Genomic DNA, 15,219 nt, shown 5'->3' on the forward strand with positions numbered 1-15,219 from the left:
ATGATCAAATAATACATCCAAAAATGCCTTAAATGTTTATATACTGTCACTATACTGACCAAATGGACCACATGCCATTCTCTTAAAATAAGACACATGCTACAGTGTTAGGTTCAAACGACACAATATGACAAAGACAACACAATGGCTGTTGGTTTTTGGTAAAAGCAGATTGCCTTTTGCGATTCAAATGATTTCACTCACTACCATTTGTCACATGATTTTTCCAGGTAAAATAAATCCTTGTTCACCCCTACGCCTGTCTATACAGTCTCATGAGAATACAGTTCAAACCCAAAATAAATATAGCCGAAGACCCTACTGTGGACTAAACTATCTGTCTTCTCTCTCTCTATCTGTAATTCTGCTCATAAATTTGAGATTTGAGAGTTGATGTGAAAAAATAATAATAAATAATAGGGAACATATATTTTTTTTAATTATTATTATTTATTTAGTACTGCCCAGGTGAAGCCATTTGGCATCTCAAATATTTACATATACAGTATTCCACACCCTTGGTCTGTCTCTCTGTCTTAACAGAAATTTTAATAGTCTGTCCATTCAGGATTACAATTCTTATATTAAACAGATACATTATTTCACAGCACACAGGTTTAAGCTGCATTCCCAAGCTTTTATTTGTGCACAATACAGTTCAGCACATTTCTTGAATAATTTAAAATAAGACTTAAAATTGATTCACTTAACATACACATACACAAAGTGCTTTGGTATCCTGTGGTGAGACAACAGAAAGAGAGAATTCAATTAGAGTAAACCATTATTTTTTCTCTCCCTTTTATTTGATAAGCTACATGTGGGATAAAGGAGAGGTTCTTAATGTTGTAATGCTGATGCTCTATTATTCCACAATGTTCTTCTACAATACAATATGGCATCTGCCTAGATGAAGTCATTGTTGTCTCTCCTTATCTGTGAGTCTCTTTGCCTTATTCTGCAGGTAACGTGCTTTCCCTTCTTCAAAACGCTTCTGCTCCTCTTCACCTTCCATCTGTAAAGAGAGAAATAACTATTTTTACACACAGACATACAGAGAGTGAAGTAAAAAATAAATAAATAAATAAATAAATAAATAAATAAATAACCTGAAATCAAAATTTTTGTTTTGTGGCTATTAGTCCATGACTATTTGCTTTAAAGCAATCTTGTTTAAATATGAAGTATGTCAACAGACATATTGTGTCTGGGAAGGAAACTGTGCACTTAAATCCATTTCATGGAGGTCTTTAAATCATGATGTTGGAAAAGCTTATTTTTTTAGGACACATATGTATATCAAATCCAGTGAAGCATTCAGAAAAGTCTTAGAAAACTTCCTCATGGTGCACCTGCATGAGGAACACCTGTCAACCACAGTAAATGTTTGCAGGTGCTTTCAGCTATACTTTACAATAACTCTAAACAATAAACAATGCGAATTAATCCACAAGACATTTTTACTGGAGGAAATGTGTCAACACGCTGTCTTCACAGCATTGTCACCAGTCTGGAGTGAAGTGTTGTCTAATTGCCACTGGGTTTAGTGAAAGACCTGTGAAAACATCACTACAAAACCATTTTCAAATGATGTTTCCATCTGTTCTAAATATCATGACCTTGCTTGAATGTCTGTCAGTTATCATGCATTTTTGTTCTTAATGAGCTGGAACTTCATTGAGATTGAAATATAAACTGGATTTAACAATTTTCCATTATGATCCAGGCTATCTTTATGAGGACTCTCCACAGACATAATGATTTTTATACTGTTCTAACTATAGATTCTATCCCCTAACTCTAAACCTAACCCTCACAAAAAAATTTCTGCATTTTTACATTTTCAAAAACAAATTCTGTAGTATATTTTTTAGAAATCTCCTCATAAACCACATGTATAGCATAATACCCTTGTAATTACCAGTTTGTAACCTAAAAAAATTTCCTCGTAAACCGCCCAAACCCGCCCACACACACACACACACACACACACACACACACACACACACACACACACACATGTTTACCTAGCTATCTTGAGGACAAACCATAGCCTTGTATTGTTTTAAAACAAACCATACCACTTTACATTAATGTTCCCTTTGTTAAGAGTTTATAAAGAGCTTCATTATAATAATTCATTTAGAATAGCAAATCAATGATATGCAGTTATAACAACATGAATAACAGGATGACTTACAGTACATGCAATACCTGCCAAATAGTGAGCATTTACTTACATGTTATAAATGCTTAATAAACATATTTATACTTTTAGTAATCAAAAACAGAAAATGCCCTAATTTATTATTTATGACACAATGCAACAAAAATAGATTATTTATAGCATGATTAAAAGAAGTGATTACTTAATTTTCTACAGTCTGCTTGGTTTATTTTATTTACTGTAATGTCTTGACTCACTTGTGTTGTCACTTTCCTTGTCATGTTGATGTCAAAAGAATCATTTTACCTATACTCCTTGTTACACAAAGTCCTCTGCAAAAACACTTTTCAGGTCTTCATGTACATTCACAGCATAAGTGTGATGACCATTAAACCATACTGAACTTTATGTACAGCTTTCTAATGTTGGCAACTAATGTAGGTAACTAACCAATTTGTTCTATTAATAAATAGTCTTTCTCCAACTGAGGGCACCCAAGGATGAATCCCCAAAGTGAGTTTTTGTCAGATTTGTCGCCAAACTATAGCTAAGTAAACGTACAAACAAATAAACCAGAAAAACAAAAGCAGTTCGGACATTCTGCAAAATTTCTCCTTTTGTTTTCCACGAAGGAAACAAAGTCATTGAAATTTGGAACAAAAGAGCATGTGAATGATGACAGAAGTTTCATATTTGGATGAACTATCCCTTTAACTATTCATTAAGATGCTGAGAGCTGAAAGACTAAGATTATTTGGGATTATTTGTCCATTTAAGCCCCATGTAATAAGTTCATGATAGTATTTACCAATTGCAGAACATTTCTTGGAAATGTACAATGAGACACGAGACTGTGCATTGGGACCGCCCCTTCATCACGGACAAACAACAATACTGTTGGAGCAAGCTATGCAGCTCTGTCAGTTGACATTAGGCTTCACTCCACAGCTGTACACTAAATCATGGCTATTCTTATCATTGGCTATAGGTCACCAGCTACTCATGCATGACAGTGGCAGATGGCGGCCAACCTTAGGGAACAAACTGTGCAGTGACAACTGAAGCAGCCCGGCTGATGAGGGCATGTGCACAAATTAGAATCACATATATGGAAAGCATATCCACGGCTACGTTATGCAAGCACACCGAATATACTCAACATTACAGGGTGGATAATGCTAAAGCTCAAAAATGTGAATTTAATGCTTTTAAAGTTGCCCAATTTTGAACAACGTGAATTATTGCAAGCTTGTTTTGTTTTTGAAGAGTCATGCAGTGTGGTCATGCATTACATTGTATATCCCTTCCTTGGTCTTGCAGTACTTTAGAAACCATTTCAAAAAGGGGTCAAAATGACTCACAAGACCAAGAAAGGGATTTATAATGAGTCACTGTAACAGCTACCTTTTCCATTTAGGAAAGGAGATATTTAAAGTAAATTTCCAATTGTATCTGCCAAAGAATGTCTTCACATGCTTTTTAAATTGCTTTGTGAAAAATATTTGGAATTTTTGTGACAGAAGAATGTGACAGTGTGGAACATTTAAATGGAAATATCTGCTGCTGAAGTGTCAACAATATGACTTTTCTATAAATAATAAAAAAAAAAATATCAAAAACATTTTTTTATATATCCATTTCATTTGATGGTGTGGATATGTTATGCCGGATAAAACCACTGAAAACTCATTTAACCCGCTGTCTCTTAATTGTGTCATTTAAAATGCCTGTTTGCAATCATTATGAGGTAAATAAGTGGTGTGATGGGGAGGAATTTAAATTCATGTAAATAGTGAAATGTCCCAGTGGTTGATTTTTATTCAAATTAAGAGAATTAAATATTTTTTATTATTTATTTATTGTTATACAAAGGTTATACAAAACCTTTATGCCAGGCCATTTCATTTATTTGTGGTACTTTTCAAATGCCTTTTATGTATTGATTTTACTGTATTAGTCTTGTCGCAGTCCCAGACTTTCAATATTTAAGTATGAAAATCCATTATAAAAATACAAATGATTACATATTTAAAACTATGATAATTTAAACAAAGAGCGAAACAAACAAAAAACATTTCAATCTTTTTGTTAACGTCCTGAGACCCGAGTGTGACTGCTGTGTATTTTTAATTTTCCTTTTTGATTTCTAACTAGCAGCCCCTAATAAACATGCAAATCTATATATACAATATATATACAATATATATATATATATATATATATATATATATATATATATATATATATATATATATATATATACACACTGGTGGCCAAAAGTTTGGAATAATGTACAAGTTTTGCTGTTTCAGAAGGAAATTTTGATACTTTCATTCACCAAAGTGACATTCAGCTGATCACAAAGTAGTCAGGACATTACTGATGTAAAAAACAGCACCATCACTATTTTAAAAAAGTCATTTTTGACCAAATCTAGACAGACCCCATTTCCAGCAGCCATCACTCCAACACCTTATCCTTGAGTAATCATGCTAAATTGCTAATTTGGTACTAGAAAATAACTTGCCATTATATCAAACACAGTTGAAAGCTATTTGGTTCATTAAATGAAGCTTAACATTGTCTTTGTGTTTGTTTTTGAGTTGCCACAGTATGTAATAGACTGGAATGTCTTAAGGTCAATATTAGGTCAAAAATGGCAAAAAAGTATCTATCTCTAAAACTATCTCTAGAAACTCATCAGTCAATCATTGTTTTGAGGAATGAAGGATATACAATGCTTGAAATTGCCAAAATACTGAAGATTTCTTACAAAGGTGTACACTACAGTTTTCAAAGACAAAGGACAACTGGCTCTAACAAGGACAGAAAGAGATGTACAGATGTACAACTAAACAAGAGGATAAGTACATCAGAGTCTCTAGTTTGAGAAACAGATGCCTCACATGTCCTCAGCTGACAGATTCATTGAATTCTACCTGCTCAATACCAGTTTCATATACAACAGTAAAGAGAAGACTCAGGGGTGCAGGACTTATGGGAAGAATTGCAAAGAAAAAGCCACTTTTGAAACAAAAAAACAAAAAGAAAAGGTTAGAGTGGGCAAAGAAACACAGACATTGGACAACAGATAATTGGAAAAGAGTATTATGGATTTTAACCCCATTGAGCTTTTGTGGGATCAGCTAGACTTTAAGGTGTGTGAGAAATGCCTGACAAGACAGCCACATCTATGGCAAGTGCTAAAGGAAGCGTGGGGTGAAATGTCACCTGAGTATCTGGACAAACTGACAGCTAAAATATATATAAATTTTTTTTTAATTTTTTTTTTTTTTTAGAGCAAATAGTTTTCCTAAAAATGTATGTCCTCTTTTGGGAACAGTGGAACTAAGTTGTGAAATTTTAAATAATACAAATCTATAGAAAGTCAATCATTTTTTAAATCAAATTGTTTATTATGTTTACAGGAGTGTTGGTTATTCATGTTTTTGAGACGTAAATCTGCTTTTTTTCTGAAAAGAACAAATAAAAACTTTACAAATGAAAATTATTTGATTTGATTTGACTTTTATGTTACAAATGTTTTTCTACAAAATCTCAGTGTTCTCTCTTTGCACTGTCAAACAAACAAGTGATAGCCAGTGCTGAAGCATTTTAACAATTAGAAATTAGCATAATTAATTCTAATACAAGAAATGGCCAGCATCATCCAATCACTGCCAACCATGTTAAAATAAAATTATACATTATAAATTCTGAATCTAAGAACTGATTACCATTGTCCCATGTCTGCCAACCATGTTGAGTGGTGCAAACATCATCTGCAGCCTGAAACTGAACTTTTGACTGGATGTTAGGAGTGAATGCACTTGGCTGCATAGGAAAGCTATAGGATGCTCCCTTGCTCCCTATTTAGTAAATTACTTAACCTCCAGTGTGCTGTCTGTCTGCACTGGTCTCAGAACAGTTTGAAATGCACCTTATTTTCACATCCTGACGTCACAGTGAAATCAGAAAAATTATGTTGACTTTTCTTTAGCAAAAATCGATATATGCTTACTGAAATGTAAAATACCGCCCCAGAAGCCAAGCGATACAGTAAGTGTTGTAGGGCTTATAGGCACCTGTAAGCTCCATTTATGTCCAGGAGAGGTAGCCAAAATATAGTTGTGAAGCGAGTTCCTTTCAGCTGTACAGGATGTAATACAGTAAAGAGGAATGCAAATTTTATGGGCTCTACCCCCCAACCCAAACCTAAACCTAACCATTAGTGGGGTAAAAATAAAATGTTAGGGGGAAAAGTGCAACCTCCAAATCACACTCGTCACTGATTAAGTGAACACGATTATTTCCTGGTTTCAGCGTGGATACAATACGAGTCTATCATGCTGCTGATGCAACACAAGCCACATGGGAAATTAAACACACTGAAACTGATGCAAAAATGTGTGGTGGGAAATGTTGCGTGTCACTGAGTCAGCATACTGTCGCCGATCCTAAGGAACCGGAACTTTCGGAAACAGCATGCCGACTTCCTGTGTGATCATGTTGATTTTCACCCTAACTCCATATAAAGCCTCTGAAAGCAACATTTTTCAGCTTTTGGATGAACCCACTGATTCACAATGTGACAATGCACAGATAATATAGGATTTCTAAGGAAAAAAAGGCCTATAGTCCACATAAGTAGTCATTGTGTTTAACAGTATGCCATGGGACAATGGTCAGTTCTACAGTTTAGTGCTCATTATACACAAATATTTAACTGCAGAATGCTACAATTGACCAATCAGAATAAAATTTTCCAGAGATCCATGTAATAACCTGGTTTAATACACTTGTCTTCTATGTGAGAACCACTGTGTCTTAGAAAATTAAAAAAGCTCTCCGTTATTTCTGTATGAGAACATCATCATGTGACCTTGAAGGAAGCCCTGGCTGGGTCAGTGACTGTCCTGCTGCTCAGGGCGCATGACGGGGCAGGGGAAGACACGGGGCTATGGCAGCACATCTTTTCTTGAACAAATTAAATTAAGCTGGAGGGAAGCTCAGTGTTTCAGTCAGAGAGAGGACTGGCAGAAAGCCAGGCTGATTGGCTCCAACAGAAACCGCAGGAGTTTGAGGCATTATACTGTTTAGTGTTAAGAATAAAGCTGCTGCTGTTGTTAAAAGGATAGTTGACCCAATTATTAAAATTCTGTCATTGTATACTCACTTGTTCCAAACCTGTATGACTTTATTTCTTCTGTAGAAAAAAAAAAAAGGTATTTTAGGCAGAAGTTTAGCCTCAGTCACCATTCATTTCCATAAGTAAAAAAAAAAGATAATGGTGAAACGTGACTGCGGCTGTCAGTCCCTAACATTTTGCCTTTTGTGTTCCACAGTAAAAAGAAAGTCATACAAGATTGGAACAACTTGAGTGAATGATGAATGATTTAGTTTAGATGCTGAGACTTAAATTAATATCAATTAGGCCCGAAACATACTCTAAAACATATATTTCGAACATATAACAGAGCAATTCAGCTGATCGACCTGGATATGAACTGAGAACTTCAGTTCTCGCTCACGGCTCTGAAACCACAAGTTTGCTTCTTTACATAATAAGGTAAACATTTCATTTTCAGTGGCCCACGAGCAAAAAAGAAAAAAAAAAATCTGAAATTTTTTTAAATCAGAAAGGGAAAGAAATGTAAGGGCTTGTTCCTTAATAAATCATGTTTTAGACCAACAAGAAATGCCTGATCTTGAGATTAAAGGAATAGTTCATTGTATTTATTGTATTGTATGGCTTTAGAAGATTTGTAATACAGCATATGAGCCATATGAACTACTTTTATGGGATGTTTTGGAGCTGGATAGCTATGTACTGCTGTTGTATATAAAGAGCTGCTTTATAATTTTTGAGTGTTACATAAAAAATAAAGTCATTCAGGTTTGGAATGACATGAGGGTGAGTAAACATTGAAAGAATTTTCATTTTGGGCGAACTATTCCATTATCAATATTTATCGAAACGCACATGCTGTAGAAACCTGAAGCCTGGCTATTAATTAGGGAAATGGATTTATTCTGGGAAAAGGTCTTGTGAAGGACACAAGCATCTCTACACATAAGCATCCCTGAGGCCTCTGGCTTCTTAATTACACAAATTACACTTAAAGTGATTTGGCTAAAACAACTGCAATGAACTGACATCTTCATGCAATAAAGAAGGCAATAAATCGCCTGCTAATATACTGGGATTCTATGTAGATTATATGATACCATATTAACAATTTGAAAAGATATGACCAGACCAGAGAAGCGAATGACCAAAATGTATTAAATATTCCTAAACATGACTGATTTAGAAAATGATATATTGTCTCCAAAACCTAAGCTCCTGCCTACATAAGCAGCTGCCTTCTAAGGCAGCATCCTAACTGAAATGGAGCCGCATAAGTGACTGATTTGGAACACTTTGCATAGAAAGCAACTTAATGTGTCACATTATGCTCCTTATGCGAGGTGCACAGGAGACTTGACTTTATTCATTAACGTTGGTGTTAGCATGCTAAGCTAACAACAAGGTACTCTAGTAAACATGAAAACACTTACAAAATTGCAGCTGTTTGCTGTTCAGCACCGTATGGCCCTATTTTGCAACTGGCCCCACTGGGAAAAGTCTAAATTCTCCCTATGGCCAGTCCACCCCTGTATGTGGTTCATGACACTTATTGCTGCAATTTTGAGGTGAAATATCCACTGTGTGGCACTAAAAGCGAGTTAAATGTTCTCCCCAACAGATTTTCTCCTAAAACAAGTCTTAGTCGTTGTCATGCCTCAAGTGTTTATTTCTCTAGGAAACTGCCACAAAGACATGACTAAGTATAAATATGCACTCTAAGAACAAAGAATATTCAGGTGTGCTCAATAATTTTGGTTTACTAGCTGCTAAGTGTCTCAAAAATGCAATACAATATCTTTCAAATATTTATTGCCAGGAGCCTCGCAAATTTCAGCAACTAGTTCTTCCTGGGAAGCTCTCATTGTAGTATCCAGAGAACTTGTAAAAATGACTTTGTCTCCCAAAGGACTCTCAAGGACATTCAGAAATTGTGCAAAATGCACCTAATCTAATCAGAGTTTATCATTTGGCAAGCATTCTTGGCAACCTAAGGCTTTAACACTATTCTTCTGCTGCTTTGCAAGCATAGCTGATTCCTTCAGAAAATGTAAATCTAGTCTCATACAGTCATTCTTTTCTTATCAGTAATGTTTCAATAGCGCACTCCCTGTGCAAGTGATAATCCAGATGTAAGTAGAAAAGTGCCTCAAATAACTAGCACTGGTCCATGACGTCTCAATTAACCTTTAGTGCTGTGACCTTTGTAGATACTCCCAGAATGTTAGTGCAAGTTAGCTTCTTTGGAAATCTACTTTCTATGGAAATCTATGCTATCTCAGGGGTGAGATGGTTTTAGTCTATCATACACAGTAAAGATGTTCTGTTTGATACATTCATTGACTTCAAGATGGTGGTTTACAGGGTTCAGAATATATGCCAGCGTGCCTAGGGTATCTTGGCCATGCCAGTTTCTCAAATACTTAGAGGAACATTTCACCACAAAATGATGTCATATTCAGTTGCGAGATATACTACAACCCATGCGCCATTGACTTAAAGACACATGGCATGATATGTCTTGATTTGCCAGATATATACTGTATATATATATATATATATATATATATATACAGTTGTGCTCAAAAGTTTGCATACCCTTGGAGAATTGGTAATATATGTACCATTTTTAAAGAAAAAATAAGTGAACAGGCAAAACACATTTCTTTTATTTCTTATGAGATTCATATTCAAATGTATGTTATAACAGAATGGCACAATTATAAAACAAAACATGGCAACAAAGAAAAAAAATGAAATGACCCCTGTTCAAAAGTCTGCATACCCTTAGTTTTTAGTACTGTGTATTGCCCCCTTTAGCATCAATGACAGCGTGCAGTCTTTTGTAATAGTTGTCTATGAGGCTCCAAATTCTTGCAGGCGGTATAGCTGCCCATTCGTCTTGGCAAAATGCCTCCAGGTCATGCAAAGTCTTTGGTCGTCTTGCATGGACCGCACGTTTGAGATCTCCCCAGAGTGGCTCGATGATATTAAGGTCAGGAGACTGTGATGGCCACTCCAGAACATTCATCTTTTTCTGCTGTAACCACTGGAGGGTCAACTTGGCCTTGTGCTTAGGGTCATTGTCATGCTGGAAAGTCCAAGAGCGTCCCATGCGCAGCTTTCGTGCAGAAGAATGCAAATTGTCTGCCAGTATTTTCTGATAACATGCTGCATTCATCTTGCCATCAATTTTCACAAGATTCCCCGTGCCTTTAGAGCTCACACACCCCCAAAACATCAGTGAGCCACCACCATGCTTCACAGTGGGGATGGTATTCTTTTCACTATAGGCCTTGTTGACCCCTCTCCAAGCATAGCGCTTATGGTTGTGACCATAAAGCTCTATTATGGTCTCATCACTCCAAATTACAGTGTGCCAGAAGCTGTGAGGCGTGTCAAGGTGCTGTCGGGCATATTGTAACCGGGCATTTTTGTGGCATTGGTGCAGTAATGGCTTCTTTCTGGCAACTCGACCATGCAGCTCATTTTTGTTCAAGTATCGTCGTATTGTGCTCCTTGAAACAACCACACCATCTTTTTCCAGAGCAGCCTGTATTTCTCCTGAGGATACCTGTGGGTTTTTCTTTGTATCCCAAAATTCTGGCAGTTGTATCCCAAAACTTCTGGCAGTTATGGCTGAAATTCTTGGTCTACCTGACCTTGGCTTGGTATCAAGAGATCCCCAAATTTTCCACTTCTTAATAAGTGAGTGAACAGTACTGACTGACATTTTCAAGGCTTTGGATATATTTTTATATCCTTTTCCATATTTATAAAGTTCCATTACCTTGTTACGCAGGTTATTTGACAGTTCTTTTTCATGGTTCAGTATCTAGCCTGCTCAGTGCATCCATGTGAGAGCTAACAAACTCATTGACTATTTATACACAGACACTAAATGCAATTTAAAAAGCCACAGGTATGGGAAATTAACCTTTAATTGCCATTTAAACCTGTGTGTGTCACCTTGTGTGTCTGTAACAAGGCCAAACATTCAAGGGTATGTAAACTTTTGATCAGGGCCATTTGGGTGATTTCTGTTATCATTATGATTTAAAAAGGAGCCAAACAACTATGTTATAATAAATGGCTTCATATGATCACTATCCTTAAATAAAAGACAGTTTTTTTACATGATCAGTCATATTTTCAAAATCAATGCCAAAATGTCACAATTTCTGCCAATTTCAGTGACAACTGTATATATACCTCACCAAGCACTATATTAGGTACACCTGTACACCTACAGTACATATTCATGCGATAATCTAATCAGCCAACCGTGTGGCAGCAGTGCATAAACTAATGCAGATACAGGTCAGGAGCTTCAGTTAATGTTCACATAAACCATCAGAATGGGGAATAATTGACCATGGCATGATATTGTTGGTGCCAGACGAGCTGTTTTGAGTATTTCTGTAACTGCTGATCTCCTGGGATTTTCACACACAACATTCTCTAGGTCTAGAATTTACTCAGAATGGTGCCATAAACAAAAAACACCCAGTGATTGCCAGTTCTGCGGATGGAAATGCCTTGTTGACAAGAGAGGTCAACAGAGAATGGCCAGACTGGTTCGAGCTGACAGAAAGGCTACTGTAACTCAGATAACCTCCCTGTACAATTGTAGTGAGAAGAATCAAATCAAATCAAATCAAATCAAATCACTTTATTGTCACGTAGCCATATACACAAGTGCAATGGTGTGTGAAATTCTTGGGTGCAGTTCCGATCAACATAGCAGTCGTGACAGTGATGAGACATACACCAATTTACAATAACATCAAATTAACACAACACAATTTAAACATCTGTTATACACATAATTACACTCAACAGTATACAAATAATAACATACACTGTACAGTATACAATACGCACTATATAGATACACATTATTCAATAAAAATAAAAAATAAAAATATATAAAAAGTATATATATATAGAATGTACAGTATTGTACTGTACTGACATTCAGGCTGTCGGTTGATAGTCAGTTGTTAAGAGAGAATATAATATAATAATAATATCATTTATGACAGTCCGGTGTGAGATATAAGAGTAAGGGTAATAAAGTGCAGTGCTGATGTATTTTGATCGTGGGAGATCAAGAGTTCAAAAGTCTGATTGCTTGGGGGAAGAAGCTATCATGGAGTCGGCTGGTGCGGGTCCTGATGCTGCGATACCACCTACCTGATGGTAGCAGTGAGAACAGCCCATGGCTCGGGTGGCTGGAGTCTCTGATGATCCTCTGAGCTTTTTTCACACACCGCCTTGTATATATTTCCTGGAGGGAGGGAAGCTCACCTCCGATGATGTGTCTGGCAGTTCGCACCATCCTTTGCAGTGCTTTGCGGTTGTGGGCGGTGCTATTGCCGTACCAGGCGGAGATACAGCCAGTCAGGATGCTCTCCACAGTGCAGGTGTAGAACCGTGTGAGGATGTGGCGGTTCATTCCAAACTTCCTCAGCCGTCTCAGGAAGAAGAGGCGCTGATGAGCCTTCTTCACAATGACTTTAGTGTGGATGGACCATGTGAGTTCCTCAGTGATGTGGACACCCAGGAACTTGAAGCTGCTGACTCTCTCCACTGGTGCTCCATTGATGGTGATGGGACTGTGTTCTCTGTCTTTTCTTCTGAAGTCCACCACAAGCTCCTTTGTCTTACTGACGTTGAGGGAGAGGTTGTGCTCCTGACACCAGTGTGTCAGAGTGTGTACCGTCGTGTCATCAGCAAACGTAATGATGGCATTGGAGCTATGTGTTGCCACACAGTCATGTGTGTACAAGGAATACAAGAGTGGGCTGAGAACACAGCCCTGCGGGGCTCCAGTGTTGAGGGTCAGTGATGAGGAGATGTTGCTGCCTATTCTAACCACCTGGCATCTGCTTGACAGGAAGTCCAGGATCCAGCTGCACAGCAAGCTGTTTAAGCCCAGAGTTTCTCATCTAGCTTGGAGGGCACTATGGTGTTGAATGCTGAGCTGTAGCCTACAAACAGCATTCTCACATAAGTGTTCTTTTTTTCCAGGTGGGAGAGAGCAGTGTGTATTGTAGATGGAATGGCATCATCAGTGGAGCGGTTGTTGCGGTAAGCAAACAGCAGCGGGTCAAGAGAGAGTGGCAATACAGAGCAGATGTAATCTCTGATTAGTCTCTCAAAACATTTGCTGATGATGGGGGTCAGAGCAACAGGACGCCAGTCATTTAAACAAGTTATTTGTGATTGTTTTGGAACAGGCACAATGGTGGATGTTTTAAAGCATGTGGGGACTACAGACAAAGAGAGGGAAAGGTTGAAAATATCCGTAAAAACACCAGCCAGCTGGTTCGCGCACGCTCTGATGACGTGGCCCGGAATGCCGTCTGGGCCAGCGGCTTTGCGGATATTCACCCGTCAGAAGGATCGTGTTACATCCGCTACAGAGACGGAGAGTGAACTAACCTCTGTAGCTTCAGCCGCGAGAGCTCTCTCCGCGAGGGCGGTGTTATTTCCCTCGAAACGAGCATAAAAAGTATTTAGTTCATCCGGTAGAGAGGCAGCGGTGTTCATGGCGGAGTTTTTATTCCCTTTAAAGTCCGTGATGATGTTAATTCCCTGCCACATGTCCCCCTGCAGAATCTGTGCCTACTGTTAACACGACATAGACATCTATTACTGTTATTATTGTTGTTTTTGATTTACATAGGATGTGGGTTTTATTAGGGCGGAACAATTTGGACAAAAAATGTAATTGCAGTTATTTTGAAAAACATTGTGATTGCGATTTGAACTGTGATATGATTATCAACATTTAAAAAAAATAGTAAGTGTTTCCTTTTTACTAAAATGAAGTCATGGAAAAACATGCTCTACTGCCAAAAGAAATACTGTTTAAGAAAGAGTGTTCACACTTGAATCCTCTTAAAAAGAACCAAAATAAATAAAGAAAAAATACATAGAAACAGAGGGGAAAATACAGCATACTGATTCACATTATCTTCACATTGTATCTGTTTAATGTGCACCTGTTTTTGTCAACTTTGTGATAGAGTCTCAGCCCACTTTTCATAGTATAAGTTATTATGGTAACACTTTACAATAAGGTTACCTTTGTTAACGTTAGTTAACTGCATTATTAAACTGGAACTAACAATGAACAATACTTTTACAACATTTATTATTCTTGGTTGTTAATTTCAACATATACTAATACATTTTTAAAATCAAAAGTTGCATTTGTTGACATCAGTTAATGCACTATGAACTATATGTATTTTTATAAACTAATGTTAACAAAGATGAATAAATAAAAATATATTGTTCATTGTTTGTTCATGATACCTAACGGACTAACGGCTCTCTAAAATACTCGATACTGATTGGTCAATGGCGCCATTTAGCGGTCTGATATTTCTCTGTAACAACTGCACATCCAGCCATCTACTTCTCGGATCACTGTGCGATCTCTACAAGTAAGCTAATAAAATAATTTAATAACGTATATTATCCCTTACGTAACTAATGGAAACTATTGCTGAAATATATATTTTTGTACAATATTAACAACAGCAACAACAACTATTATTATTATTATTATTATTATTATAAATTCTAAAGTTCAGCAAAAGAGCAATTTCCTTGTTTCCTGGGTCACATGTCCAGTGTGCACGGCCGTCGTCACAACCGCCGTCCACCGTTCCTTTTTGGCAGTGTTGGTGCTCCAGCGGCCGCCCGAGAGACTGCGCCGTGACCTTTGTCGCCCGGAGAGTGAGGTCGGTCGCCGAGCGCAGCTTCTGCATCAATCCCGGGGCGTACTTCCACGTCTCGATTCTACCTCGACACAGACCCTTCCTGCGGTTTGCATTCGAGGGTCAGGCGTATCAGTACAAGGTCCTCCCTTTCAGCCTGTCCTTGTCCCCTCGCGTCTTCACAAAGGTCA

The 15,219-nt window shown here is 37.3% G+C and overlaps 1 protein-coding gene across 3 annotated transcripts in view; it reads right to left on the reverse strand.

Annotated features, from left to right (window-relative positions):
* Positions 1–466: 466 nt before the first annotated feature.
* The window catches only part of LOC127424749 (cytosolic acyl coenzyme A thioester hydrolase-like), a 166,135-nt gene continuing 151,382 nt past the window's right edge, over positions 467–15,219 (reverse strand). For all 3 annotated transcript variants that reach the window (XM_051670184.1, XM_051670182.1, XM_051670183.1), the window contains one exon: positions 467–1,015. In XM_051670184.1, the coding sequence (XP_051526144.1) occupies positions 917–1,015 (99 nt within the window). In that variant the 3' untranslated portion in view covers positions 467–916. The remainder of the gene's footprint in view (positions 1,016–15,219) is intronic.

This window comes from Myxocyprinus asiaticus, chromosome 33 (genome assembly GCF_019703515.2).
Source record: "Myxocyprinus asiaticus isolate MX2 ecotype Aquarium Trade chromosome 33, UBuf_Myxa_2, whole genome shotgun sequence".
In the NCBI taxonomy this organism is placed as follows: Eukaryota; Metazoa; Chordata; class Actinopteri; order Cypriniformes; family Catostomidae; genus Myxocyprinus; species Myxocyprinus asiaticus.